Below are 26,601 nucleotides of genomic sequence, written 5' to 3'. Positions count from 1 at the left end.
GCCTATTAGTAAAGAGGGGAAACTCAGGAGAGTCGTTGGCATTAAGCTAAGAAGTTGGGAAACTAGTAAAATGCGGTTTTGTTTGGGGATATTTCATAAATCCACTCGGAAAGTTGAGTCATTCTGTTGAGTTAGGTTCAGTCAATCAGCCTTAATGTCGACAGGTACATCGATGGGCAAGCATGGTGTTCCTGGCCCTGCTTATTGATGATGACCCTTTTTATTTGTCAATACAGAGCACTAGCGCATCACTTATGTGATTTGAACACATCGCCTTCCTTGATCTCTTTATCACTCCAGTTTGAAGCAGCAATCCTATTAATACCGGCTCATGGGGCTCGCTGTAATGAACCAACTGGCTTGTTGTTTTACTTCTGAGCCACGGGATCCCTAATCATGACCCAGTTCTTGTAGAGCCCGTTCCGTTCCTTGGTTAGCTCATCCCAATTGAACTCGAGCACTTCGACCAGGCGGAAGCCGAGTCGCTCATATAGCGGCTTCCCAGCAGCGGTAGCCTCCAAGTACGTCTTCCGGCCCTCTGCATCGGCAATGTCCAACATGGGGGCCAGGAGAGCCATTGCAATGCCTCTTCTGAAATATTTTGGCGAAACACAAAGCAGTGAAAGTCCTATTGTCGCCCGTTAGCCTCGAGGTTTGCATTTGTAGAGGGAAAGGGGAAGGGGAAGCCATGCGGATAGACTTGACACACTCACCTAGCATATCATCTGTCTTCCATTTCTTCTGGGAAGCATTCAAGGCCGAGAAGAAACGCCCAGCAATTTCCACGTTCCCCCTTCCGGATAATCCCCCGGAGCCGGCGCCGCGGCATCAGCGCTTGCCGTTAATGGCTGCTTCTCTACTGCCGCTGCAGTCCCATCGCCGCCCTCCACCAGGGCCGTGACGTCCACCTTGTCGTTTTCCCCGCCGATCCATGTGCCGAATCTGGTGGAGCCCGTGGGAACATCCCACCTCGCGAAGGCAACCATTTCGCCGTTCGCGGTGTCGGTGATCTTGAAGACGCGCACCAGAGGATCGCGGAGCTTCAGCCGCATGCGGCCGCTGCACCACGCGAGCAGCGGTGCCAGATCTTTGGGCCACCAGTAGGTGTTCGCCGGATCCGTCTTGAAGGACTCGCAGTAGACGACCGCGGCTGCGTCCGTGTCTGCGGCGGTCATGGGGAGAGGACAAAGCCCGGTGCCAGCGACGCGGGAACTGGAAACGGTAGCTCCATGGTGCGTGCGGAGTGGCTCATTAAGGATACAGCTTGGACAATGATTAAAAGCTGTGAAACACGCAATTCTAGCGTTGCGTTCAGTATGAGGCTCTTGTAATATCACGGGTTGACGATGGTGGCTTCTATGGAGATGAACCCTAAGCTCGGAGACACCCCGCAAGTATTATATGCGGCATTCTGAACACCGTTTCCGTAAGGCGGCCGAAGCCGAGCTGATTTCCTATTCTCAGCTTGCCGATGACTGTTCGCCGATTCGGCGCTAGAAAGAATTGAGACCCGACCCCCCCCCCCCCGGACGACCCACCTGTGCCCCTCGGGCCTTACTGAGCATCACATCCGCATTTCTATCATGATCTACTCAAAGATGTTCTGCAGGCTGAAAACCAAGTTAATCATTGAAGATCATGTACAAAGAACTGGAGATGATCACAATAAGACGAATGGGGGGTGACGACAAGTTGTTGGATGATCAGGTGACCTTGTACTGAGTGGTACGGCGTTGTGTGCAGGCTGGCAGGCTCCCAAAGTGCCGTCCTCGACAGCGCTTGATTCCGCGGGGCTTCCTTGGGGACATTCCGTGGACATTCCGCATCCGGGACGGGCCTCATTTCTCTGATTCTGGTATGGAGGGCACCCGCCGGCACTTTTACAGAAAGACATTTTGTAGAAAGACATGACTGAACGGACGACTGTTATTTGCGCCTCGAGATCCTAAGTGCCTCCCTAGGTATGGGGGGGGGGTCATACAGTATTTCCGGTAGGATGCTGGACCATTGCGATATTGCACACCCCACTTGAGAGATGGCATGATGCGTGCAGATGCCATAGCCCTCGAACGACGTGAACCGATAGAACAACTGAAGTGCATATGCCATGCAGGCTGGTACTTAAATCCTGAGCGTTGTTCTCTCGCGCGAGTCTTCGATCCTTTTTTCATGAATCAATCAAGCCAATAGATCCCTGTGAAAATCTCCAGGTGCCGTGTTGCCGTTTCGTTTCGAGTCTGTGCCCGGCATAGCCACTTCCACCCCCACAAGCAGAGGCCCAGCCGTTACAGTCATTGACGATCAGTGACAGTTACAAGGTATTCCGGGTATGGATTTGGCATAGATGGGCGATTGCGGTTTTATCGCCTTGATTAATATTGTCCCAGACTTCATAATGGCAGAATGCGCAAGTATCTGGGTAAGTACGGAGTACGGTACCCGAGCTCACCGAGCTCACCGAGAGCTCTTGTCTGTAGTGCAGCCTGTCCTCTCAACTTCCAAGGCTCTTCTTATTGAGTTATTCCTGTTGGCGCTAGTCGTGATGTTTCCCCTCAGCTGTCCAGCTGGCAGCCTTTGGCTGTGGTCGCTTTGGGGCAAGCATGTAACCTAAGCCAAGCAAACATGTACATAGGTGGTGCTTAGTGGCAATTTCAGGTGGTCTATGCGAGCCTTTTGTTGATTGAGCTGTTTGGCCTGCTGCAGGAGACCGATCTCACCATTGCATCAGTTTGTGACCCGGGCTCCGGTGTCAAGAGTCAAGTAAAGAGCATAAACATACCAGCATACTCTGTAAGCGCCGTGCATGGACCGGCAGATTGCAAGGAGTTACGATACCTGATGTATGTATGATCAAGCATAGAGCAAATGTTCTTTGGCTTCTGGAAGTCTCATCTCATGCAATGTCGAATGCAACCGAACAAGTGAACATGGGCCACAGAGGTATCCAAAAGATTACACTGCATAATCGAGGAGCAAGCGGCGTGCAGCGTGAGAAGTCCCCTAAAACGCCACTGGTTAAAAAATGGACTGGGCAATGGTCTGGGTCGGTCACTGCCGCTACCCGGCCTTTTTTACTTGGCACATTCCTCTCGTCATGAGATCACCGTCGCCAGCAGGCCAGGTCATAAAGCTGAACTCCTGACATTTGATTCGAGGGTGGGTGTGTAGCAGCATTACCTAGCGACAGTGCAGTGCATACATGTACATATGCAATACTTTACAGACGCTCTATTGGGAAATGATTCATTGCATTGGACAGAACGTGGTTTGCAGGTCCAAGAGCTGAAATATTCACCAAGTCACTACTAACGTCTGTACATGCGACCAAGCCCGTTTGATATCATCGTCACCATTATCGATCCATGAAACGAAAACACACACCCTGCCACTCCCTCCAAGCCCATCGCTATCGCTTCTCTCGGTCCATCGTCGCATTCCTGTCAAAAAGAGCCAACTCCTCTTTTCGATTAATTAACCCCGTATTCCATATCACATTACCCCTTGCCGCTTGATTGCCAGACCCTGGCGGCACCCGCCTGGTTCTGACTCTGCCATCTGCAGGGCCCTGGTCCTTTATTTTGGAGCCGCGATTTGGGGCCATCCTGGCATCGCGTGTGTGCGTGCACGCCCATGCCCATGCCCGCCGTGCCGCATGCCCCGAGTGCCTTGAGTGCCCCTCGCCTGCCTCGCTTTCCCATCAGCCGTCAGTCAGAGAGTGCCTGGTTAGAGTCTGGTCTGATCTGATCCTGCCCACTCTCGGCCTCCACCAGTGGTTTTAACCTTACCTAACCACCTGCTTGCCTGATGGACTGACTTTTAGCTACTGCATGACCCGACCACTTACAACAACCCCCCTAAGACTCCCCCAATACTTCAAATCATTTGCCTTGTCTCACAAGCCTACTGTCGCTGCTTCTCGCCTATTTCATTATTCCCTTGCTCTTCCAGTTTATTTGCTGTCGACCTCTTATTTCCTCCTTTCTGTTCTTTCTTGTCGCCCAATTCCTTCTGGACGCACAGCATGACTAGGTCCTGTTTTACAGTTTGATTGACGAACGAATAAATGCGTGCCGCCGCTTCAAAAGACTTTACAGGCCGAGCTTACAGCTCGCCCGAGTGCATGCAACCCAGACATTAGAGTTACACGGACGCCCGACACTGAGCATACGACTCGGCGACAAGTCAGGAAATCCTTCCCATTCGAATAAGCACTACATACAGCCCCATCCGACTTCTTTTTTTTTCTATCACCTATCTCTATTTAGTCATATTTTGACTTGGCGGCGGCTTGGTTGGTTGCGTCGCTCGCGCAGCTTCTTCTGCATCATCATCCTTTGGTGTCGTTCTCGGTGGCAACCACCGTCGGTTCAATCCAGGCTTCGTCTGGAATACGAGCCTGGGCAGCATAGCCTCGCAGATCTCAGCGCAGTGTGTCTGCCCTCGACTGCACGCACGCCTGTCGGGACACGCGATCTCTCTACTCCTAGCAGTATAATCCATTCGATATCCACTACCCGACTCGAAACCCAGTCCCCGCGCTATTCAACACGATGCGTCCTCCACGCATCGTCATACTCGCCCTCTTCTTCGCCGCTTGCCTCTTCCTCCTCTGCCGCGCAATCACATCGACTCTGGCCCCGGCTGCCCCGACCATTGTGACAACCCCTACCGCCCCGGACAAGAGTCGATTCAAGTCACTATTCTCCCTATCCGCTCCATTCGCCCCTATTCCTTCCGAATGCAGTCATCACCATCGCCGCAGATAATACCACGTCGTTCGCCGCACGACCCGCGGGCTTCGGCCCTCAACTCCCCAACAAGGGCTTGAACGGCCAGCTATGGATAGGAAGCGGCTTCACCGAAGAGACACTGCAAGACGATGTCGGAGAAGGTGAACTCGGCTGTAGTGACGTACCGGGCTGGAATGACGGCAATACCAATGTTGTTCTCAAGACGACATTCATTAAGGAGGGCCAAGACAAGGTCGGCTCGATCAAACCGCCCAGCAGCAAAACGAACAGGCGGGCCAAGCGCGACGATATTTCCAAGGAAGCCGCGGCGGCTTTGAAGCAGGGTACCAAGTCCCCAAAGGTGCCCGTGAACGACGGCACAGATGATTATCTTCATGTTGGGTTGGATCGGTCTCCGAAACTGCAGACTGATGCGTCGGGCCTTGTCAGTTCAGGCCATGCCGATATTCAGTCCATACAAGAGGGCGCTGAGATCGCCGGTAAGATCGTGCTGCTTAGCCGTGGCGGCTGCGGCTTTCTCGAGAAGGTGAAATGGGCCCAGCGAAGGGGAGCTGTTGCTCTCGTCGTCGGCGATAACGTCCGGGGTGGCCCACTAATCCAGATGTACGCACACGGCGACACATCGAATATTACTATACCCTCGGTTTTTACCTCCCGGACAACGGCCTATCTCTTGTCCTTGATGATGCAGCCTGGAAGTTACATTGAAGATTTCATCGATGAAAACGGGAAGCCTACTCAGAAAGTACAGCAAACGGAGAGGAAGAAGGCACGCCAACAGCAGCAAGCAGCAGCCAAGGTCCAGAAGCCCAGGGGAAGCAGTCGCCGGCAAAGCGAATACGGCAGCGAAGAAAGATGTTGAGTCCTCGAATACTGATGGATCCGCTGCACCGGCGGCAGATAACCGAAGCTTTTTCGCTCGCGTTTTTAGCTGGCGCTCGTCAGCAACTACCAGTGGTACGAGTCGCCCTCCAAGCAGTGGTCAGCATGACTGGGTCCTAGTGGAGGATTTTTCAGACGAGAAAGATAGGATCATTAGGGACAGCATGGAAAAGGCAGCCAAGGGTAGTTCGGCATCCGGCTCGAAGACGACGGCAGACCAGAAGCAAGGAGACGGCTTCAGAATCGGTGTCCATGATTGGCGCGATCCCGACTTGGTGTCTGATCTGCGGGAGCAAGACACGAGTTCTTACGGATCACCGAAGACGAATGAGAAGACGAACGAGGTGGACACAGCATCGAAACAAGATGCGAAGAAGCCCAAGGACCACAAAGGTCCCCAGGGTGGCAGCATAACTCCTGGCAGCGGAGAGTATGCCACCAATGAAGAACCATCCACGAAGTCGAAGTCGGGAGAGGCAAAGGAAAGCACAAGCAAGGGTGGATTCTTCTGGCGCTTATTTGGTGGTCGTACTGATGCGCATCGGGTCGAGTTGCCGCCCGTTCCCACCAACACCCCCATCGTCAAAGTCGCAGCGCCTACCCAGACGGCAATCCACCCTCCCCCTGGCGACCACGAGGGACTCTGGATTGTGATCACGCCGACCAACGGGGCCAGTCCGTTCCTCGACACCCTATTGGTCTTGGTCATCAGTCCGCTGATCACGTTGACTGTGGTGTATGCTCTGCTAATTTTACGTGCGCGGATCCGCCGCCGGAGATGGAGAGCACCCAAGTCGGTGGTCGAGAGGCTTCCAGTCCGCACTTATCATACGGTGGCATCTACCCCAAGCCATTCACCCAGAATTCCCACCCCTTCGCCGCCCTCTCCTACCACGCCGTTGCTGCAGAGCCAACATGGCCCTTCCAGGTCCCGGCCTCGTTCACGGACCACTACAGGTGTTGCTGGGGACCTTCTACAGGCCAATTCGGCATTGCAGCTACCAGGCTCGTCGCCATCGCACGAGAAACCGAGCGAGTGGAAGAAGTACATGGGCAGGCAAGTGGAGTGCGTTGTTTGCCTGGAGGAATACGTCGACGGTGTCAGCCAGGTTATGAGTTTGCCTTGTGGCCACGAATTCCACGTCGAGTGCATGTGAGTAATCCGTTAACCTGATCGATCCCCATTCCTCCCCGAACCAGCTTTACTGACCCTAAATCCAGAACGCCTTGGTTGACGACACGACGTCGCACATGTCCCATCTGCAAGGGAGACGTTGTGAGATCTTTGGCGCGTGGATCCCCTTCGAGCCCCCGCTACGAGCCTTACCGTGACAATAGCGACGATGACTTTTCTTTACAAGCATCTTCCTCGTCATCTTCCAATACGTCCAGTCATTTGCCCATCCGGCATGACGATGCAGATACTGAGCGTGGCATCTTGTCGCCAGTACCACGAGGGTCTCGCGACTCGGCACGGCCGGATGGTTGGCTGGGATGTTATCGCACAGTTTCCGGTCCATATCATCCAGGCCACGTTCTGCTGGTCCTTCAGAAGACCGCAACAGGTGACACGGCACTTAATTCTGGTTTACTGTTTGTTTTTTCCCCTTCCCTTTCTTTCGCATAGCACTTGCAGATGGCGTTTGGTTGGTTCTTTTTTTAGTAGCGATATGGCACGGTTTCCCCATTCGTCAGTCACATTGCATTGGATTGGCGTCCATGTGTCAGGTCGACAACACGTGTTGCCGCGGGGTGACCAAATGCCTCCATGGTGTTGGTTTGGCTGTACATACACCTCGATTTCCTTGGAATAGAAAGGAATAGAAAGGATATACGATCGGAAGACTTTGTTTCTTCGGCGGGCCTGGGCAATGGGTGATGGGTGATGGGCGATGGGCGATGGTTAAATGGGCTATGATGTCCACCAGTCCAATACGAGGTTATTGAGTAGAAATGGGCGATGGGTTTACACATCGCAGCTTCTACAATAAGTGATATATATACTCGACCTCTTTTGTCTAACGTCGCTGACATGACATGATTGGTGACAAGCAGCCACTCTAGAAGAGTCTTTTATTCGCTTACTAAACTTGTCGTGGCAGGACCCCGCTGCCCGTGAACACTACCAGGGTCTATCAAGAAAGCTACCTACGGCGGCTCCCAAGCCAACGGTCCCATAGGTTAGGGCTGTCAAATCAACGTGACACCTGGAGATGCCCTCGTTTAAGGGATCAAGGATCCCCACCCGGAAACCCGAGCTGCTTGCTTCTTGGGGACTACTTGGTAACACCGCCTACCCCCCTCCTCCACTTCTGCGTCCACACGAAGTGGTCTGATTGGTGGCGTGCGTTGCTAGTAACGCACAAGGCCTTACCGGTTCCCACCTGTTACAATCTAGCCCAGATTAACCTGCGGCCTAAATTCTCACGTAGATGAGGACTGTGGGCCAGCTGAGGAAATGCATACCGGGATATAAATAGCACCCCTCCCATATAAAGGCGCAGTGAGGGACCATCTAGTGTAATGGTTTGGAGAGGCTACCGAGAAAGAAAGAAAAAGTGTAGTGGTTCAATCTTTCCTGCCTGGAATACTAATCAAAAAGTATCGAGCACTCTTGGCCTGCGTAAGTTCCCTACTGCCAGGGACATCATCCGGCAGTTGGTTCTACCGTTCTCTCTCTCTACCCTCTCTCCTTCTGTATCTGTATCTGTCTTTCTTTCCAATGGGTAGAAACTCATTAACAAACAAGACAGTAAAAACACACACCAAGAAAGAACAAAATGTCACGACCGACGGAAACGAGACGATGGGTCCTGGCGAAGAAGCCGGCAGGCCTCCCCGTGCTCTCGGGCCCGGACGCCACCTTCCGGCTGGAGACGGTCCCGCTGCCCCCGCTCCAAGCGGGACAGCTCCTCTGCAAGGCGCGCTACTTCTCCAACGACGCCGGCCAGCGCGGCTTCATCGAGTCCCCCGTGCCCGCGGACCGCTACTACATCAACACGGTGCCCCTCGGCGAGCCGATGTTCGCGGGCGTCATCGCCGAGGTCGTCGAGGCGCATGCTAGTGTCTCTGAGAGCCACCACCAGCTCGGCCAGCTCGTCATGAGTCTGCACATGGGCGTCTGGAGCGAGTACTTTGTGCTTGACGCCGCCCATGCCCAACCTGTGGTGCCGAATGGCAAGATCGCCATGACGCACCACCTCGGCGCCTTTGGGGGCCCCGGCCTCGCTGCCTACACGGGCCTGCACTACGCGGCCCGCATCAAGCCCGACGACATCGTGGTGGTGTCCGCGGCTGCCGGCGCTACCGGCTCGGTGGCAGTGCAGATCGCCGCGAACCTGGTCGGGTGCCGGCGTGTCGTGGGCATCGCGGGCGGCGAAGCCAAGTGCGCCTGGGTGCGCTCCCTGCTGAGCAAAGGCAACGACAACGGCGCCCAGCACGCATGCGTCGACTACAAGAGCCCGCACTTCGCCGCGGACCTGAAGCGCGCGACCGAGGGCGGGAACGCGACGGTGTACTTCGACAACGTGGGCGGGGACGTGTTGGACACGGTGCTGGGGTGCATGGCGCGGGCGGGGCGGGTCGCCGTCTGCGGCGCCGTCAGCACGTACAACAACAACAACGCGCCCATGGCGCTGCGGAACTGGTTCGAGATCGTTAACAGGCGGCTCACGCTGCAGGGGTTCATCCTGCTGGACTTTGCCGACAAGCTGCCGGGGGCCGTCGCGGAGCTCGGGGAGGCGGCGGCGACGGGTAGGCTGCGGCTGGACGGGGCGAGCGAGACGGTCGTGGAGGTGGGGATTGAGGGGGTTCCGGCGGTGTGGTTGAGGTTGTATAGTGGGTTGAATCAGGGGAAGTTGGTCACGAAGTTGGTGGTGTGAGACGAAGAAACAGGAATACTCAGGCGGGCAAAGTTGTCGCTGTATGATGGATTTTTGGAGATTTCAAGACATCACAGGGCTGTATTTAAGCACTAAAAACACATAAGCAAAACACCTGCAACGTCCCCTCGGTTGCCAGCATTGCAGAGTGGGATGCGGCTGGGGGTAGAATCTCACGTAAGCCCGTGTTTTATTATTAATATAAAAACGGCATCGATGCTAAAGAGACCTGACTTCCTGAAAAACACTTTTGTATATATTTACTAATCATTGACAATGATCGTCGACCCCAGGATTTGTAACTATTGTCTCATGCACCTATTGCAATCTAACAAGCCATACGGCCAGCATCAACCCGATGAACCGGCTTGGAGCTTGTCATTATCGCAAGGGTGTCCGTTCTGTCTCGTCCTCCACAATGATATATCTAAGGCGCGGTCAGAACTCTCTGAATCGAGGCCGCTAAAGATTACATATCGCTGGACTATACGCCCGGCCGGGAAGATACGCGAGAGCCAATGGTGCATCATCATCACCTTCCGCCCTATCGTCTCCGATCATGTCTTGGCCCGTGACGAGGTGACCAACAAGCTGTTGGAAAGAGTCTTCTTCCTGCTCCCTGAAGAAGGTGCGGTAGTCTATCTATCTCCCATAGGTATAGTACCTCTAACACAGTCCAGATCTCGGGGATTTGCCCACGGCAGCAGAGTTAGGTCCCAATACTGACTCGGCGCACTCTCGGCAGCAGGTGAGAGATTGGGTGGAAGACTGCGTTCGTAACCATCCAAAGTGCAATCCGAGCAAGTCGGGACCCGGGTTTGTTCCCACGCGACTGGTCGATCTTGGCGAGCCGGGCGCCGAAAGGGCGGCCAAGTCCATCAGGATCGTGAATACCGCAAGGGACGGGATACGAGCTCGATACGTGACTCTAAGCCATTGCTGGGGCAAAGCGAAACCGTTCTGGAACCTCAGAAAGGCCACGTTGACCGAGTCGCAAGTGCCAGAAATCTCCTTGGCAGATCTTCGAAACAGGAACATCGACGAAGCCATCGCGGTAGCACGCACTATCGGGATCCGATATATCTGGATCGACTCGTTATGCATCATACAGGACGACAATGGTGACTGGCAGAGAGAGGGACAGCTGATGCACCAGGTAAGCTACTCTCGGGGATTATTCCTTCATATTCCAATCGTTGTTCCTCATTATCCCAGTGTCAGGGGAGGGGAGGTGGATTCGTCCTTTATTCGAGAAGTTGCCTTGATCCCATCCTGAGACATCTCGTTTATTTCAAAAAAAAAAAAAAGTAGTACTGACGCCGAGAGTCGGTAGGTGTACCGGAACTCCCACTGCAACATCGCGGCCGTCGACTCGCGAGACAGAGACGGTGGCCTTTTCCGTAGCCGAGGTGAGGTTCCTACGCAGCAGCCAGTCCCTGTACGCTACACGGCGCCCGTCAAGGGGTCTGCCCTATTCGGTGACCATGCATGGAGGGTGCTCCACAGAGACCTTTGGCAGGACGAAGTTCTAGGACGTGCACTCTACACACGCTCATGGGTGTTTCAAGGTAAGTTTTATCCAAGCCCCGATGAGCATCAAATCCGGTCCGGTCCCAAGCTTACTTACTGAACTTCGTATTGTATGTTTCTTCTAGAGAGACTCCTGTCGCCACGTCTTCTCCACTTCTCCCGTGACCAGATCTTCTGGGACTGCGCGACCCTCAGCGCGTGCGAAGCGATCCCGGCCGGGCTGCCGGCAGTGCTCGACGAGGGCCAGACGGCCACGGACCGGCATTGGCGCGAGCGTCTCCAGGTGTCGGCGGCGGCGTCCTCCCCAAAGACGGGCGGTCGCGTAATGCGGATCATCGGGACGGCCGACGACTCCCTGCCGGCCTTCTGGGCCGCCGCCGTGCTCTTCTACACGAGCTGCGACATCACGCGGCAGAGCGACCGGCTGCGCGCCGTCTGGGGCATCGCCAAGCTCGTGCGCGACGCCGAGCGCGAGGAGTTTGGCGCGGGCCTGTGGGAGCAGGGCTTGGCCCAGCAGCTGGCGTGGCGTGTTCTGGGCGGTGGAGGGAGCTTGGTTGCCGAGGACCGCACGCACGACTTCCCGTCCTGGTCTTGGGCCGCGGTGGCGGCGCCCGTGCGGGTGGCGGATCGGCTGGCGGACTACGGCGACTATTGCGTGACCGGGCACGATGGCGGGGCTTTGTCGTTCAAGCAGCTGGAGGGGAGGGTGTATGCGGGGCCTTCCGAATGGAGCGACAACCAGCCGCTGGCCACGACGCTGGAAACAGAGGAAAGAAAACTAGATATCGGCTCGGATATTACCTTGTCGGTTCACCAATCGAATTCTGACCTGATGCCGGACTTGCAATGCAAAGCCTTGGAAATTCAGGGGCACGTTTCGCAAGGGAGACTGTCATCCATGGTCAGCGGAGACGGCAGTACGTGGCAGATCAAGATACAAAGTCCCGCTGGGGCGAAGGGTCTGATCCGGGCGTTCCCCGACAGGCCACACGAAACCGACGATCTGGACTGCCTCTTCGTGGTTATGTGCGCAGGGAATGGGGATGACGACAACGACGAAGAAGAATTCGTCTCCGACAAGGATGACGATGAGAGCGGGATAACTACGGGTGGCAGCTGGTCCGGTAATGGCATCATGGTCGCCCGCAACTCGGCTATGAGCTATACGAGAGTCGGCGCCGTCGAGTTTGCGGACCTGGACGGGGACATGTGGGCAGCGCTGCGTCATCGGTGTTGCCAGAGGACACTCGAAGATGGGGTGCATGCGATCACCGATGGAGTGAAATTCACATTGGCCTGATAGTTACTTGTAATGGATTGCAAACGCTATACTTCCTTTTTTTTTTATAGAGCGCAAATACCCTAGAAGAACAGCAAAAAAAATAGCAAGCTTCCACGTCTCGGAGTCCGCTTGTCGCTCACGGCAACGGGTTTAGCGAGTCGTTCATTCGCACAATGGACTCACGATAGCCCTGACCACAATAGAGGTAAAAGTCGGGATGGAACGCCACCAGTTTCGGGCGCCTGCCGCGGTCATTCTGGCGTACCACGAACCCCTTCGCGGCGTGCAGGACATCATCCAAGCAGGGGCTCGCGATGTTCCCGTCATGTATGATAGTAGTACCGTCTTCGCCTCGATCTCTCTCGTCGCCTTGCCGGAGCAGACGCTGGAACTCTTCCCAAGGAACGCCGCTGATGCTGCGCCCCGCCACGGCGATAGCCTGCAGGCCCAGCGTGCGCTCGCGTGGCGTCTGCGCCTCGACGCCCCGCAGCCCCGCGTCGAACAGGTCGACGACGGACGCGGGCAGCCGGTCGTGGCGGGCCAGGAACGCCTCGACAAACCGGGCGCGGTGGAAGAGCTCTAGGCGCTTGTGGGCGAGCGCTATGTTCCCTTGAGCACACTCCACTATGTCCCTGACGACCCGTTCGGCCATGTCTTTGTGGGTTCGAAGTAGCTGCACCCCCATAATTGAGGTAAACAGCGGCGGCGACAACAACGTTTCATCAGGGCCTTCTCTGGGGGTCGGCGGACCACCCAGTCCCACGTCGCCGTGCTCCTGCTGAATCGCTCGTCGGACAAAGTTGCTCGTCTCGAAATCAGGGATGTTGCTGATGTTGAAGTCGACATGCTCGAACGGCTGCTTGAAGCGTGACGTGTTGTTGCTGAAAACCAGGAGACAGCTGTTGTCAGCTCTGAGTCTGGGGGTACTGCACCGTGTATTGGGCATGACCACAGCAATAATTCCCAAGCGACTTACCATCTGATACATATCGCCTTCTCTGGCCAACAGGTGTTGCAGAAGACCGTCATGCCAAGTTGTTCTTTATCTGAATGTTGCATGCAGTCCTCGCAGACCCAGTAGACGTGTGTCCATGGCCTGGGGTCTTTGGCCGAGCATTCTTGTCCGTCGCACCGGGCGGGCGTCCAGGACTCCTCGATCCGCGGCACCCGTGATGTTGTCATGATCTTGACTCCTTGGTGCTGCAACTGAGATATCTCTTCTTCGACATGGATAGTGGCGGCTGCGCTGCAGCGGTCTATATCGTCCACAATCAAGAAGGCTTGTCTTGGGAGAGCGGGAATAATGGCATGCAAGGCACTTCGTATAAGGTTGATCCGGTAGGGTCCTCGCTGCTGCACTATGCACGCTGCGACATACTTTTCGTACTGAACTAGATGGTCCTCCACTTCGCCATGGGTTGAAGATGCATTGGGAACATGCCTGGCGAACTGCGTATAAATGGCCCATAGAAAGTCTTCAGCGAATGCGGCCTCATAGCATGCAACGTCTTGTTGCACGTAGATGCTCGCAACACAGTAGGGCCCCTCCCGGAGCTTCCCGACTACAATGGATGACAATGTTGTCTAGTAGAGTCCACGAAGTCAGTCACAGAAAACATCGGCATAATTACGCCACGTAAGACAACAGAAAGAGTACTAACCTTTCCGCAGCCTGGGCTGCCACTGAACCGCAGCTGCCACGTATCGGTGCTTGAATGCCATTCCCTGAACCTCTCTTCATGGAGTACAGCGTCAAACAACGTTTTGTTGATGGAAAAGTCGAGCGCATGAGTTTCGGCAAGGGCTGCATGCAGTCGATTGCCCCTTTCTGACCACTTGCATTCTTTGACCTGTTGTGCCATGTAGAAAGACTTCTGCCTTTCACCGTTTCTCTTGTGTTTCTTTGGATTTTCGATTTTAATTCGATGCCAACTCAACTCAGCAAGGAAAGGTTAAGAGAAGCCAATCAGTGGTCTGGAGGATGAGAAGGGGAACCAGCGGCTGAGGAGGGGCTGGCACATTGTACCGAAGTGGCTCCGATATATCTCCTAAATAGATTACCCAGGTATTACGGAATTGCCGGCGGGACACAGTAGAGCTAGAGAACCTCGACGAACAAGGCTCTGTCCCGACAGCAAAATAAGGTCAGCATGTGAGACTGTAGCAGCCCACCCGACCAGTACAGCCCCCCCTTCCATGCATGAGCGGAAATGTAGAGCCGCAAAGTAGATTAACTCTGTTCAGCCTGGCTGATTTTGTGGCCAATGCCGAGCTCGCGACCATGCATACCTCGAATCTGAGTAAGCAAGGGCCGATGCAGTCAGCAATATTGCTCATGTGGGTGAGCAGGCTACTCGGTAATTAGGACATGCGCATTTAAAGAACTTCGTTGCATAGAACCCTGTCGCAGTCAGCCGCTAAGTTCGACCTGGTTGATAATAGACACATTATATCACACCCTGAGTATCTGCTAAAGTAAGGCTGAGACAGAGTTTGGGGGCCAGGGCGATTATCGTTTAAGGAATGCAGGCCCCGTACCACGGCCAAGCTCTCAAAAACTTATGACCCAGTCGCTGTTTACTTATCTCTCTTATTGACACTGCTTTGACTTTACGATGTTGGTGTTTTCGATGTGCTTTGTAGTGGTGGCAGGGCTCGTCAGTGCCCGAGAGTGAGTCTCCCGAGGGAAGCGATGCGCCCGCGACACCAAACGGACCCGCCATCCGCGATATGCGGTGACATAGTAGACAGTGTAAATGATGGTGCGTACTTCATTACCCGGAGATCTCGGTGGTGGTTAATATTGGATAGGTTACCTTGTATTCTGGGCGGCCGACGCTTTTGATTGCTTACGCAGCGTGCCGTTCAATGATGCAGTCGCTCTTCGCTTCATGGACTACTACAACCAGACCATGCAGTTCCACACGACCTGGTCACTTCTCAAGAGCCCCCCAGCAGGCTACCAGCAACCTGCCGTCGATATGCAGCAGGGGCTAGCAGATCTCCGGAATAACATTACCGCCTATGTGTACAAGAACCAGTATGCCTTTGAGTCGGATCTACTGTACTTGATCTACCAGGCGCACGACACCCACGTATATCTTTCTGCTGGAGTCACGGCTGCTTTCTCCTTTGGAAGTCCATATTCAGTCATGAGTGCCTCGATTGACGGCAAAGAGGAGCCCAAGCTGTGGATCGAGGATCACATCTTGGACTATACCAACAGTCCTGGAGGCCCTCGCCCCTCTCCAATCGTCCTCGTCAACGGCGAGGACGCGGTGGAATACCTAACGCGCTTTGCGGCCATCAACTCACAAGGCACCTTGGAACCGCATGCCGATTGGAACCAGTTAATGGGCAGCCCTGCCCGGGATATACAAGGTGGCTCCAGTATCTTTGCCGGCGACGCCACCTTCTACCCCGGCGACGAACTGAACTTCACGCTGGCAAACGGAACCAGCATTAACACGAGGTGGTTGGCATTCTACAACGAGCTATACTTTACCGGTCCGTTAGCAACCGGAGGAGACTTTTATAACTACTTCGTCCTGGGGCACCTGCCCGCGTCCTACAACAGCACGCCTCTGCCCGACTTCTTCAACAGCTCATCGAATTGGGAGGTTGACTTCTATGACGACGAGTCCGTCATGAAAAACTGGTCCGATATCACGCCTGCCTACCCCGCGGATCCCGTTGTCGCCCAAGACGGCCTGTATGTGGCGAGTGACCAGGTCGTCACAGGGTATCTGCTGCCAGACATCTCGACCGGCGTCCTCAGTCTTCCGACGTTCAACCAGTTCGACTCGGAAAAGGAGACATTTATGGCCGCCATAGATGAGTTTCTCCAAAACGCCACGTCCAACGGCATGCAGCGCATCGTCATCGATGTGCAGCAGAACTGGGGAGGGGATCCGATGCTCGCCTTCGCCACGTTCAAGCTCTTCTTCCCCCAAGCGGAACCTTTCGCCGGAAGCCACAAAAGGATCCATCCCATGGCCAATGTCCTGGGGAAGACCTTCACCGACTTCTGGGATGGACTCTCCCTAGACAACGAGCAGGATATAGACCAGAAGCTGGCCTTGATGGGAACGGAGTGGGTGGTGACGCCAAGGATCAATGCGGAAACGGGGAGGAACTTTACTTCTTGGGACGAATACGCAGGCCCTGTTGGGTATTTTGGAGACAGCTTTTCGATACCGGTAACTACCCCCTAATGACCCTATCCGCCGCTTTCACCAATCTCGTTGGTTCTACTAACCACCGTCATAGGAGAGATACAACCTGTCCAACATCTACTTTGACATGTCCGAATTTGATGGATGGGTACCTATGGACTATGTTGAGCAGCCCATCCAGGCACAGCCCTATGGTGCCTCCAACATTGGTATCGTAAGTGGTGAATTGGTCTGTCAGCTACCTACCCTCCGACGGTCAACTAACATACAATACCACCAGTTGACTGATGGCCTTTGCGCGTCCACATGCTCCATGTTCGTCGAAATGATGAAGCAAGCCGGCGTGCGCACCGTCGTCGTGGGCGGGCGACCAGAGCCAGGTCCAATGCAGGCGGTAAGTGACTTCTGGGGTGGATTACTTAATCCCAGAGGTTATCCCCCGACCCGATGCGTTCCTCATTAACCCGGTGTCTGGAGGCTTCAATGGGCCGTTTATTCTAACGGTCCATTCCCTTTTAAGAGAAACCGTTTACTCCAAGAAAAGTAGCGTAAAGCTAACACCGAATATCGATAGGTCTCTGGCACGCGCGCCGCAGCCAGGTACACGGCGGCGGAGCTCGACGACGACTTTGTCAACGCCAGCTCCATCGTCACAACAGCCAGCGGAGACGACCACTTCTTCGCCGCCAACGACAGCTTGGCGTTCCTGTCTAATGCTCCACGGGACACCGGCATGTGGATCAACTCGGCCACCTTCAGTCTGCGCGACCAGCTCGGGTCCGCCGACGACCCCCAGCCACTCCAGCTGAAATACCAGCCCGCGGACTGCCGCATCTACTGGACGATCGACAACGTGGTAAACTTCACGCGCCTGTGGGGCGATGCCGCCGCGGCCGCATGGGACGACCCAGGGCGGTGTGTCGCGGGCGGTTCGAAGGGGTCCAGTCCAAACAACAACAACATCTCGCCACCCCCACCCCCTGCTCCCCCTAGACTTTACGACACCGCGCCCCCCAAGCCGATAGCCCCGGGCATCGACTTCGACGCCAGCCGGGGCGGGCTAGCGGACGGCCTCGGCGGCGCGGACCTGCTCGCCAGCCTCCTCCAGACGACGCAGGCGTGCAACGTCATGTCGACCGACTACGACCAGTGCGGCGCGGACCTCTACTGCCGGACCAATCCCGACGCCAGTCGCGCGGCCCGGGAGGCCGGCGCCGGCGTCTGCACCTCGTCGTGCCACACGGGCGACACGACGTGCCTCGTGGCGGACCAGCGGTGCCGGCTCAGCAAGAAGCCGCTGGAAAGCAAATTCGACCTGGAGGGCGGGCCGACGCGCGCGGGCAACGCGCCGGTGCGGGCGGGGTGGTGCTTTCCGGTTTCGAAGAAGATGTTGCAGAAGACGCTGGGCCGCAAGGGGTCCTAGATTTTCGAGGCACTCGTTAAGATCGAATCGTAAGGATATGGAAATTCATGCGTTATTACGCAAGGGAGGAAAGGTCCTTTATTACGTAATTATCGAGAATGTTTCTATTTAACGCCTATGGGTTGATAGAACCTTACTAATGGTTAATGTACCGTAGAATGCGAAAAGCTTCTCCCTCTCTTCTGATAACTTGGAGGCCTACGTACAAAAGACTGCCCCCGCTCCCTCTCCCGTAGTCTTCTCACCATTTCACACCACATACATCCACTAGACTAGCACATTCGACCATAGCATTCGGCTCTTCGCTCTACAGCCTCCGTACCAGACTCTTGTTCCCAGATATAATGTACCTGGAGCTGGTATCACCTTCTCCAGCCATCGCCGAGATGCCCGCCATCGACAAACCAACATCATTCACACTATTCACGTCCCTACCGCCCGAAGTGCGCCTGGACATCTGGCGCCGGGCCTTGTTGCTGGAGCAGAGGACGAGGAGAATCGATGCTCAGGTGGAGTATATCGGGGGACGGTTTTCTATCTTGCCACTGCTTACCGAGTCCCTCATCTCGCCCCTTGTGCTCGTCAATCGGGAGAGCCGCGAAGAGGCACTGAGACGTTACCCCAATGCCCTCCGCGTCTACCGCGCCACGGGGATTGAAACAGAGTTTGAGACAGCGGGACGGGTGCACATCAACTGGCTTCATGATGAGTTCTACGTGGGGGATATTCACTGCGGTCGAGATTCGCAGCGGAAGTATCTGTGGAGTCCTCCCTTGTGTGCATGGATCAGGGGCGCCATGTATGAAGGATTGTGGAATGTCGCAACTGGGGAATATCGGGAGTCTTTCTTTTCTTTGCCAAGTAACGGGACTGCTGTACAGAGAAACGTGTGGTGGGTATGATGGCTTCCTTTTATATTTTATATTCAATGGTAACTTCTTCTTATCGAGATTCTAAGTTCTCCTGGCCTGGCCTGGCATCGAGTGGAAAGCAAAAGTAAGGAAAGGGGATACCAATTAAGAGACAGGATAGTGACTGATAAAACTATTTTCTGCCTCAATTCTTCCCTACTTTCGAGTCTATAATTTATTTCATCTTTTCCCCGTCACCGTTGCTCTGTTTTAACTAACCAGTATTGCTTCCTATCTATTTCACCATTAATTCACTCTCCTCCGCGCATTCTCAGGGGAATATCGCCTCAACTACCGATACGTCCGGTGAATTAGTGTACTTCGTTCCCCGTGCTTCGCAATTACAGGTCAGATCCGCAGGCAAGTGCTCGCCAAACCTCTTATACAGCCCCTCCTGGCCGTGTACTAGGATAGTCGTGACGAACCACTACGTTGTTACGCCGTGGCCCTCAGGTCTACTGGGCATGAGAGCTTCATGTCATTCAAGTAGAAGCAAGGGTAGTGTATATGAAGCGATCTAATGAAAGCGAGAACACACTGTTGCACCTCGGGTGTTTAGGCCCTTGGTGAGTAGACATCAGGAAGCGGTGGCTCTGATAGAAACTTCTGTACTGAGTCTGAAAAAGAGAATCGCAGAATGGGAAAGGCATTAGTAGGCCAATAAAAGTGACAGCACCATCCCCTATATCATCACACAGTCGCGCTGACCGCCTCACTCTGGCTCGTCTCATCTAACTTAAATTCAACTTAAATACCATGACTGGCGTTATACTGCTGGTTGCGAAACCTTAGCTCAGAGACTGCTTCATAACAATTCACAATGTATCCAACCCTGAGTTGCGGGTACATAAGCCAGCTGACGGTGCTACGGTCACCCCATGCAACGGCGACCCTAAAAACTAAAAATAATACTACATAATAATAATACGAATAATTTAATTAAAAATTAATATAAAATCTTAAAAATATCGTTTCAATCTCGAAACGCTTTTATAATACTTTTAATCTTAAATTTAAAGTCAGATTTAATTATAACGGCTTCCGGCGCCACGATGAAAGAGTAACAGCCTAGGGTTCTAGTGTAACGCTATTCATTTCCCTTTTAACTACCATAGCATCTCGTATACGCGTAAACTTTTAATTAAGGTTAAGTATTACTTTTTTTTTCTTTTTACCTCTTTCTTTTTTTAGATTACCTTTTAAAACTAACTTTTCGTGCTTTAATTAGCCGTTTAAAATATTTAGACTTTTTTAAAACTTCCGGAATAAAACCCGGCGCGTCGCGCTATTAAACATAATATTATTACTATTAAGCGTATCCGCTAACTTTTTAATTTAACGGCTAATCGTAAATATTAATAACGTTATAAAGGAGAATTATTTATTAAAAACGTTAAAAGGAGGCTTAAATAGTCTTATTTTTATTTAGTTTTCTATCCTTTAGTTCCGGCTATTAAAAAGCTTATTAATATCGTAAAGGAATATATTAATTACGGCTTAACCATTAATTATTATATAAAACTAAAAAATAAACCTTTTAATTAGCTCGTAATACCGGAAAAAATCCTTTTTATTTATATTTATATTATTAAACCCTATATAATATAAGGTTACCTTTTAATAATATATATTCTTTAATATATTAAAAGAATTAAAATTTAAGGGTTATAATAAGTACAACAAGTATACTAGAAAAAAAGAAGCTATATCTTATACTTTAAATACGTTATAATAAAATCCTCGCTTATATAACTAACGTAGCTATCTAAAATAATAAGTCGCTATTAATCCTCGTTTTTAAGCTTTATATAAAAGATAAAGACCTTATTTAGCTACACTAAAGCCAGCTCCTTATTAGTCTAGCCTTTAAAGGATACTATAAAAACTTAATCCTCTATAGCATCCGTTAACGAGTCCTCCTCCTCTAGAAATTATTACTACTAAACCTATTAACCCTTAAATATAATAAGAGGAGGTAAAGCTTAACTTAAAGTATTATTATATTCGATTATAAAAGCTTATTTTCGGTTAAAAGAATCTATAATTAATATTCTCTTTATTTTAATAAGTTTAATAATTATTATATTCGTTTCATAGCCGAACTAGTTACTAATCTCGTCGATATTAAACCGAAACTCCGGAAGGGATCAATTTTAAAATAAAATTATTAAGCCGCTTAAAAAACTCGATAATTTTTTTTACAAAAGTTACGTTAAGCTTTAAGAAATCTATCCTCTTAAAAAAATAATACCGATAAAATAAATAACGAATAATAAATCTTTTAACTTAATACTTACCGAGTATTATATTAATCTCGTTAATTTAAAAACTCCGTTAAGCGAATATTCGAAAAATAATATACACCGGTAAGTAGTTTAAATTATATTACATAAAGTATTAAATTATAATTTAAAACTTTTCCGCTATTATTAAAGCTTAGAAAAACTTATTCCGTTATTTTATAATTTTACGGCCGTAAATCCGAGCCTTTAAAGTTATTCTAAGAATATTATACTTCTTAGCAGCTTATTTTATTAACGAACTATTTATAATATCTTAAATCGCGCGTTATAATATTAACTCGTTAAGTTTACGGCCTATTAAAAAAAGAAAAAAAAAGAAGATAGTATTATTTAATTAATTATAAATTAAAAGCTGACTAGTTTATATACTAATTTATATATAGTGCTGTTAAAAGCTATTTAAATTTAGGGGTCGCCGTTACATGAGGTGATCGTAGCACCGTCAGCTGGCTTACAGTGATATTTCGATGAGAGACCTAGGTACTTCTGGTGGTCTGAAGGCTCACCATGAGATTTCATGGATAGGTGATTCGTTAATAACAGTCTAATATACAGGGAGATAGATTAGAAAACTGATGCCCCGGAGTCCAAACATTAAAGTGCATGCTATCCTGCGTAAATAAGCCATATCGCATAGCCAGATGAATCAGACAACATGCTTCCTGCTAATGAGACTACCATTGGCGTCGTAGAAATCGACAGTACAGTGTTGTCTCCTGTCGCTTTTGCTAGTGTGCCAACCGTTTCTGGAACATGTGTGAGTGGACTGGCCAAGGTGAAAGAGGCGATCGACTTACACGACTGAGGCTCGCCCCGCACCAGCAGGCGCATTGGCAAGGATAAGCCCAATGATTCTAGTCTTCTCGGCTGGTCTTTTCCCGTACATGTTGGCCGGGTCAAAAGATATGTTGCTGGCATCCATGTTGGTATCTGGAGACCAAATAGCAAGTAGTAAGTTATACGTAGAGCGAGTAGCGAGGTAGATAGTTAAATTGGCAATAACGGTGAGAGTGTGTAGTTGTCGTTGATTCGGATGTTGTACAACAGCGATGATACACCAACTTATATTCCTCACTGATGCCGCAATCATGGCCCCCACTGCCCACTAACCGACGCATCCATGCCTTATCCCGTAAGTGAGCGCTTGCCGATGGTTACGCGCCGGCATGGTGTTCCTGATGCGTTACATACTGATTGAACATGGCGTCACACTTCGTTCAACATGCCTGTATCTCAGATATAACCAACGCTGTAAGCCCATTCAGAGACCAGGGTGGCCACCCGATATAGCTTCCCGCATACAAGTTTCATGAGTTATCAAGAACCAACAGAAGGATAGTATTGGTCAAAATACGGCCAGCTCTCACAGGGACAACGCTGAAGATCTGTTGGTGATAGCACTGCATTAACGCCATAGAGCTGTGTAGTTTGCTTGGCCAGATAGCCTGACCACAGTGGGCCTATGTGCCAGGGGTAACGCTTTCCGTCGGTCCGGTCGCTTGGTCGCCGCTTGTTTTTAGCCATGTGGGGGGCACTTAGTTTGCGCGGGTAGTGGGCCAATGATGAGTTCTCTTCAGTTAACGACAAGACTAACTACGGGTTTCCCAATGCCAGCCCCAAACTTCGGCCTTACTGCAGACGCATAAATGTGCAAACAATTTCAAGCGCTTCTTTGCTTAAGATCCCTCCATCAGTTTCTTCCTCGATTCATTACTCTCCCATCACGGGCTTGTGCATCCTCCAGAACAAGCCAGCGTACATTTTCTGCCCAGCGTACATCACTTGCCACCATGCACGTCTCCCCTCCCCCAACCCCGCCAGCAAGAATCCCGAATGATGACGAGTGGCGATTTGAGCCCATCACCTTGCCCTGTGAGTGGGTGGAGGACTACCGGCCTGGCGGTTTACATCCTGTACATCTGGGCGACCTGTTCCACAATGGTCAGTACAAAGTCATCCGGAAGCTTGGCGAGGGGTCGTTCTCGACCGTTTGGCTGGCCCGTGATCTGAGGTAACTTCAATCCCCCCAGATAACCCCCCTCGAGATCGTAGATCACTGTGGCTCATTCCCCTTAAGAAACAGTCGATACATCGCCTTGAAGATCCTTGTCGCAGAGTCAAAATCAACCAGCGAGCTGCAGATATTGCATCACCTCGCTCAAGTCGCACCAGCACAGAAGAAACAGCGCATTGCGCAACTATTGGATGAGTTCCAACACGTTGGCCCCAATGGCACTCATACATGCCTGGTATTTGAGCCGATGGGCCCGAGTGTGAATTCGATGGTCGAGGAGCTGCCCCAGTTCAAGCCGCGCCGGTGGGGGATGAAGATCCGTTACCCGCCTTCCATGGCCAAAAACATTCTGAAGCAGGCTTTGCAGGGTCTGGCTGTTCTCCACGAAAATGGCATCGCCCACGGAGACTTCCAGCCGGGAAACATGCTCTTCGCCCTCGACGATATCGATTCGAGATCTGAGGAGGTGTTGCGGCAGGATGAAGACGATGTACAGGCTGGTCCCGTCTCGTCTCCAGTACAGAGGCTAGACGGTAAACCAGATAAATGGTCCCCAGAGTATCTCTACGTCGCACAATCGTTAGCGCCTTTCACCCAAATCGCGGAAGGCTTCCAGATCAAGCTATCCGACATGGGCGGAGGTTCGTTCTCCCAGCATGATTCATTGCTTCGGCCGAGTCGTCTAGCTAATTCTTGTTCTCCGGTTTAGCTTTTTTCTTTACTGATCCACCGGCAAAACCCGTCGTTCCCACTGGTCTTCGGGCTCCCGAGCTGGTGCTAGCTGGCGAAGTCAACAAAACTGTTGATGTATGGAGTTTCGGCTGCCTTGTCTTCGAACTCATGACCGGGCAACCCCTGTTCTGCGTACCTTGGTACGACTCCGAAACCGACATGGACGACGACCATCTCCTCTCCCTTACTTCCAGCCTCGGTGTCCTCCCCGAGCAACTCTATCGGAACTGGAAGACTGCTTTGCTGTACTTCACGCCGGATCGACAACTATTCAACTGTCACCTAGGCGGCCCCCCGGAAGGAGAAGAGCCGCTGATGTTAGAGCAGTTATCCATGGAGGAGAAGTTCGACCAGGCCAAGCCTGAGCTCGATGCCGAGGAAGCAGCCAAGGTGAAGGTGCTCATTCGACGGATCTTGCAGTATGATCCTGCGCAAAGACCGTCACCTGCGGAAATCTTGCGTGATCCGTGGTTTTCTGACAGCAAGAGTGGGACCGAGCCATCCAAATCAGAGTCTCTGTAGTCTATGCAAATGAGAACTTATTCACTTAGAATGAAAAACCGATCCTTCACATACTATGGCCTGTAAAATCGGGTTTTCATAATAGGTGTATGATTTCTCTACATGAGGTTGAATGCACAGAAATAACTAAGGAGTGGTGACGATGTATGCAAAATTGTCTAATGTGTGATGTTGCCAAGGTGCTCGTATGGATACAACTTGACTGTGATCCACATGAAATAGGATGGCAATTTCCTGTTATAAGTTCTCTAAGAATTCCGTGACTTGTCACCGAAGTAGATCAAAGCAAACCAGTGGCATGGGAGAGGGTGTTACATAGTTTATCGCGGAAACGATATTATATGACGCCCACGGCGTCAAAGACGATGTGTTACCTTATCCGTTAAACGCGTTCCCGAGTGCTAAGTTTCGCGTAGACAACCCCAAGGGTCTCCTACTTAGTTAAAGGTAATGTCCAGCTTAGTTTTACACATCTCCTCCAAGCCGGGGTCGCCACCTGCCTCTCGAATAACGAGGTCGTACACGACCAGCAAGCGCCAGAGACCCTTGAGGTACTCCTTCAGGCCCTCCATATCGGCCAGGTGGTCCTTCATCTGGCTCCGGTCCCAGTCGTCCTCGCCCCGCGGGTAAAAGTAGTCCCAATGGACCAGGTTGTGCGCGTCGCCGTCGTACTCGCCCGCCGCCGAGCTGAGCAGCCAGCTGTAGCTCTGCAGGCCCATGTAGTTCCGGCGCCCCGGGTCTCCTCGCCGGCCTCGGTCCGGGCGGTGTCGCAGACGTCGGAACCCTGCTCCTGCATCGCGACGAGCAGGTTCAGGTACAGGTAGACCCGCACCGCCTCCTCCGCGGCCAGGCAGACGCCATGGCGGTGGCCGTGGTGCGTGTCGACGAACGTGAGCAAGTGTATCTCGGGCTTGTTCGCGACGAGGAGCAGCGACTCCGTAATCTCGGCCTTGAGCGCGGCGCGAATGGGCGCCGCGCAGATGGCCGGGGGCGTGCCGGCCGCCTCCATCATCATCAACTTGATCGTGTCGGCGTGGCGGATACGGGGCCCGTAGATACCCTCGGTCCATTTGCTGAGCGGCCGGAGATCCTGGCCATGGCGCGCCGGTACGCGGGACGGGAGATCGGCCCCTTCGTACCCTTCCTCGAAGTAGCGCACCTGCATCTCGTCGGGGTACACCATGCGCGTCTCGGTCTCGCTGCTGCTGCCGCTGCCCGCCTTCTGCGAGGAATATCGTGGGACGGACTTGGTCCAGCCCTTGGCACGCTCCCGGAGTTCGGCCTGGGGTCTGTACTTGGCCCGCTCCGTCTCCGCAAACTCCTGCACGCGCTTGGCGAGGGCGCGGCAGAAGTAGTCGATCACCTTGGTGTCCTTGTCGACGGGGAAGATGTCCTTGCGCTGGGGCTCGTGGTTGTAGGAGTACTTGTACTTGTAGTGCGCAGCCAGGGTGTTCCATGGCAATGCATGGGCTTGGTGGGCCATTGCGGTGTATTGGAGTAAGTTGCTGGTTGCTGTGGCGGATTTGTTTTCCTCGCTTTTATTAGGTGGGTGGGCAACTCTAGTATGATATTGAACTAAGAGAAAAAGAACATGGGAAGGGTGCTTCTCAACGGTATGTATTATTCTACTTGTTATAAAGGGGAGACCCTCCGGTTGTTATCCAAGGAACAACACATCTCCTCTCTTTCATGAGTCCTCGCCTTGCCGCATGACTCCAGCTGTGGGACCAGTTGCTGAAACCCACATCCAAGCTGTAGTACAGGGGTCTTGACTCGTGGAATACTACTTAACCTACTTCGTAATACTTCACCAGCCACCACAGCCTCACTATGTTTCGCTGTGCGCCACCCCCTTTTGTTATGATCTGCCCCTATTCTCTGGCGAAAAAAGGGTGACTTTACACGGACATAAGCAGGTGGAATTGACGGCCAATGAGTATCTTATTCTTCCAGCTTCCAATCTTCTGTGCTGGTTCGGGCTAGAAGGTTTGGGAGTCGATATGCCGATTTATTAATTTTGATTGGAGTCATCGCGTATCTTATTTGGAGTTCTGACCTCGCCTTGTCGCTGTTGTCCCCAACCGGTGTCTTCGGTAGCATGGGGACTGACATGTCCAAGGACCAGCCATTTTGTACCGTCACTTTCCACAGGGAGGTCGCTGATGTAGCCTTTTAACGACAAATCTTTCATTCCG

At 52.3% G+C, this 26,601-nt stretch overlaps 11 protein-coding genes across 11 annotated transcripts; 6 read left to right on the top strand and 5 right to left on the bottom strand.

Moving 5' to 3' along the window:
- Positions 1 to 368: 368 nt before the first annotated feature.
- On the bottom strand, positions 369 to 1,175 carry PG994_005013 (uncharacterized protein; the record flags this gene model as incomplete). The annotated part of the gene is made up of 2 exons (XM_066856422.1): positions 369 to 591; positions 787 to 1,175. The coding sequence occupies 2 exons, from the start codon at positions 1,173 to 1,175 to the stop codon at positions 369 to 371; spliced, it is 612 nt and encodes a 203-aa protein (XP_066718589.1).
- A 3,375-nt stretch (positions 1,176 to 4,550) lies between these two features.
- On the top strand, positions 4,551 to 7,260 carry PG994_005012 (E3 ubiquitin-protein ligase RNF13; the record flags this gene model as incomplete). The annotated part of the gene is given in 5 exon segments (XM_066856421.1): positions 4,551 to 4,683; positions 4,745 to 5,496; positions 5,514 to 5,550; positions 5,574 to 6,786; positions 6,855 to 7,260. The coding sequence occupies 5 exon segments, from the start codon at positions 4,551 to 4,553 to the stop codon at positions 7,258 to 7,260; spliced, it is 2,541 nt and encodes an 846-aa protein (XP_066718588.1).
- A 1,153-nt stretch (positions 7,261 to 8,413) lies between these two features.
- On the top strand, positions 8,414 to 9,514 carry PG994_005011 (NADP-dependent oxidoreductase YfmJ; the record flags this gene model as incomplete). Its single annotated transcript, XM_066856420.1, has 1 exon — positions 8,414 to 9,514. One exon carries the CDS (start codon positions 8,414 to 8,416, stop codon positions 9,512 to 9,514), a length of 1,101 nt encoding a protein of 366 aa, XP_066718587.1.
- Positions 9,515 to 10,180: 666 nt separating this feature from the next.
- Positions 10,181 to 10,564, bottom strand: PG994_005010 (uncharacterized protein; the record flags this gene model as incomplete). Its single annotated transcript, XM_066856419.1, has 1 exon — positions 10,181 to 10,564. One exon carries the CDS (start codon positions 10,562 to 10,564, stop codon positions 10,181 to 10,183), a length of 384 nt encoding a protein of 127 aa, XP_066718586.1.
- Positions 10,565 to 11,156: 592 nt separating this feature from the next.
- PG994_005009 (uncharacterized protein) lies at positions 11,157 to 12,344 on the top strand (the record flags this gene model as incomplete). Its single annotated transcript, XM_066856418.1, has 1 exon — positions 11,157 to 12,344. One exon carries the CDS (start codon positions 11,157 to 11,159, stop codon positions 12,342 to 12,344), a length of 1,188 nt encoding a protein of 395 aa, XP_066718585.1.
- Positions 12,345 to 12,462: 118 nt separating this feature from the next.
- Positions 12,463 to 14,188, bottom strand: PG994_005008 (uncharacterized protein; the record flags this gene model as incomplete). Its single annotated transcript, XM_066856417.1, has 3 exons — positions 12,463 to 13,252; positions 13,303 to 13,910; positions 13,988 to 14,188. The coding sequence occupies 3 exons, from the start codon at positions 14,186 to 14,188 to the stop codon at positions 12,463 to 12,465; spliced, it is 1,599 nt and encodes a 532-aa protein (XP_066718584.1).
- Positions 14,189 to 15,018: 830 nt separating this feature from the next.
- PG994_005007 (uncharacterized protein) lies at positions 15,019 to 17,924 on the top strand (the record flags this gene model as incomplete). The annotated part of the gene is made up of 4 exons (XM_066856416.1): positions 15,019 to 15,088; positions 15,138 to 16,525; positions 16,596 to 16,895; positions 17,076 to 17,924. 4 exons carry the CDS (start codon positions 15,019 to 15,021, stop codon positions 17,922 to 17,924), a joined length of 2,607 nt encoding a protein of 868 aa, XP_066718583.1.
- Positions 17,925 to 18,268: 344 nt separating this feature from the next.
- Positions 18,269 to 19,244, top strand: PG994_005006 (uncharacterized protein; the record flags this gene model as incomplete). Its single annotated transcript, XM_066856415.1, has 2 exons — positions 18,269 to 18,701; positions 19,183 to 19,244. The coding sequence occupies 2 exons, from the start codon at positions 18,269 to 18,271 to the stop codon at positions 19,242 to 19,244; spliced, it is 495 nt and encodes a 164-aa protein (XP_066718582.1).
- A 2,540-nt stretch (positions 19,245 to 21,784) lies between these two features.
- PG994_005005 (uncharacterized protein) lies at positions 21,785 to 22,060 on the bottom strand (the record flags this gene model as incomplete). The annotated part of the gene is made up of 2 exons (XM_066856414.1): positions 21,785 to 21,884; positions 21,936 to 22,060. The coding sequence occupies 2 exons, from the start codon at positions 22,058 to 22,060 to the stop codon at positions 21,785 to 21,787; spliced, it is 225 nt and encodes a 74-aa protein (XP_066718581.1).
- Positions 22,061 to 22,928: 868 nt separating this feature from the next.
- PG994_005004 (kinase-like protein) lies at positions 22,929 to 24,406 on the top strand (the record flags this gene model as incomplete). The annotated part of the gene is made up of 3 exons (XM_066856413.1): positions 22,929 to 23,149; positions 23,222 to 23,793; positions 23,862 to 24,406. 3 exons carry the CDS (start codon positions 22,929 to 22,931, stop codon positions 24,404 to 24,406), a joined length of 1,338 nt encoding a protein of 445 aa, XP_066718580.1.
- A 437-nt stretch (positions 24,407 to 24,843) lies between these two features.
- PG994_005003 (uncharacterized protein) lies at positions 24,844 to 25,889 on the bottom strand (the record flags this gene model as incomplete). Its single annotated transcript, XM_066856412.1, has 2 exons — positions 24,844 to 25,424; positions 25,466 to 25,889. 2 exons carry the CDS (start codon positions 25,887 to 25,889, stop codon positions 24,844 to 24,846), a joined length of 1,005 nt encoding a protein of 334 aa, XP_066718579.1.
- Positions 25,890 to 26,601: the final 712 nt, after the last annotated feature.

The sequence above is a fragment of the Apiospora phragmitis genome (assembly GCF_038363925.1).
Source record: "Apiospora phragmitis strain CBS 135458 chromosome Unknown utg000005l:1.0-4161743.0:1.0-4166827.0, whole genome shotgun sequence".
Taxonomy (NCBI): Eukaryota; Fungi; Ascomycota; class Sordariomycetes; order Amphisphaeriales; family Apiosporaceae; genus Apiospora; species Apiospora phragmitis.
Note: the sequence above shows the minus strand (reverse complement) of the source record. Positions and strands in the feature narration are given on the sequence as shown.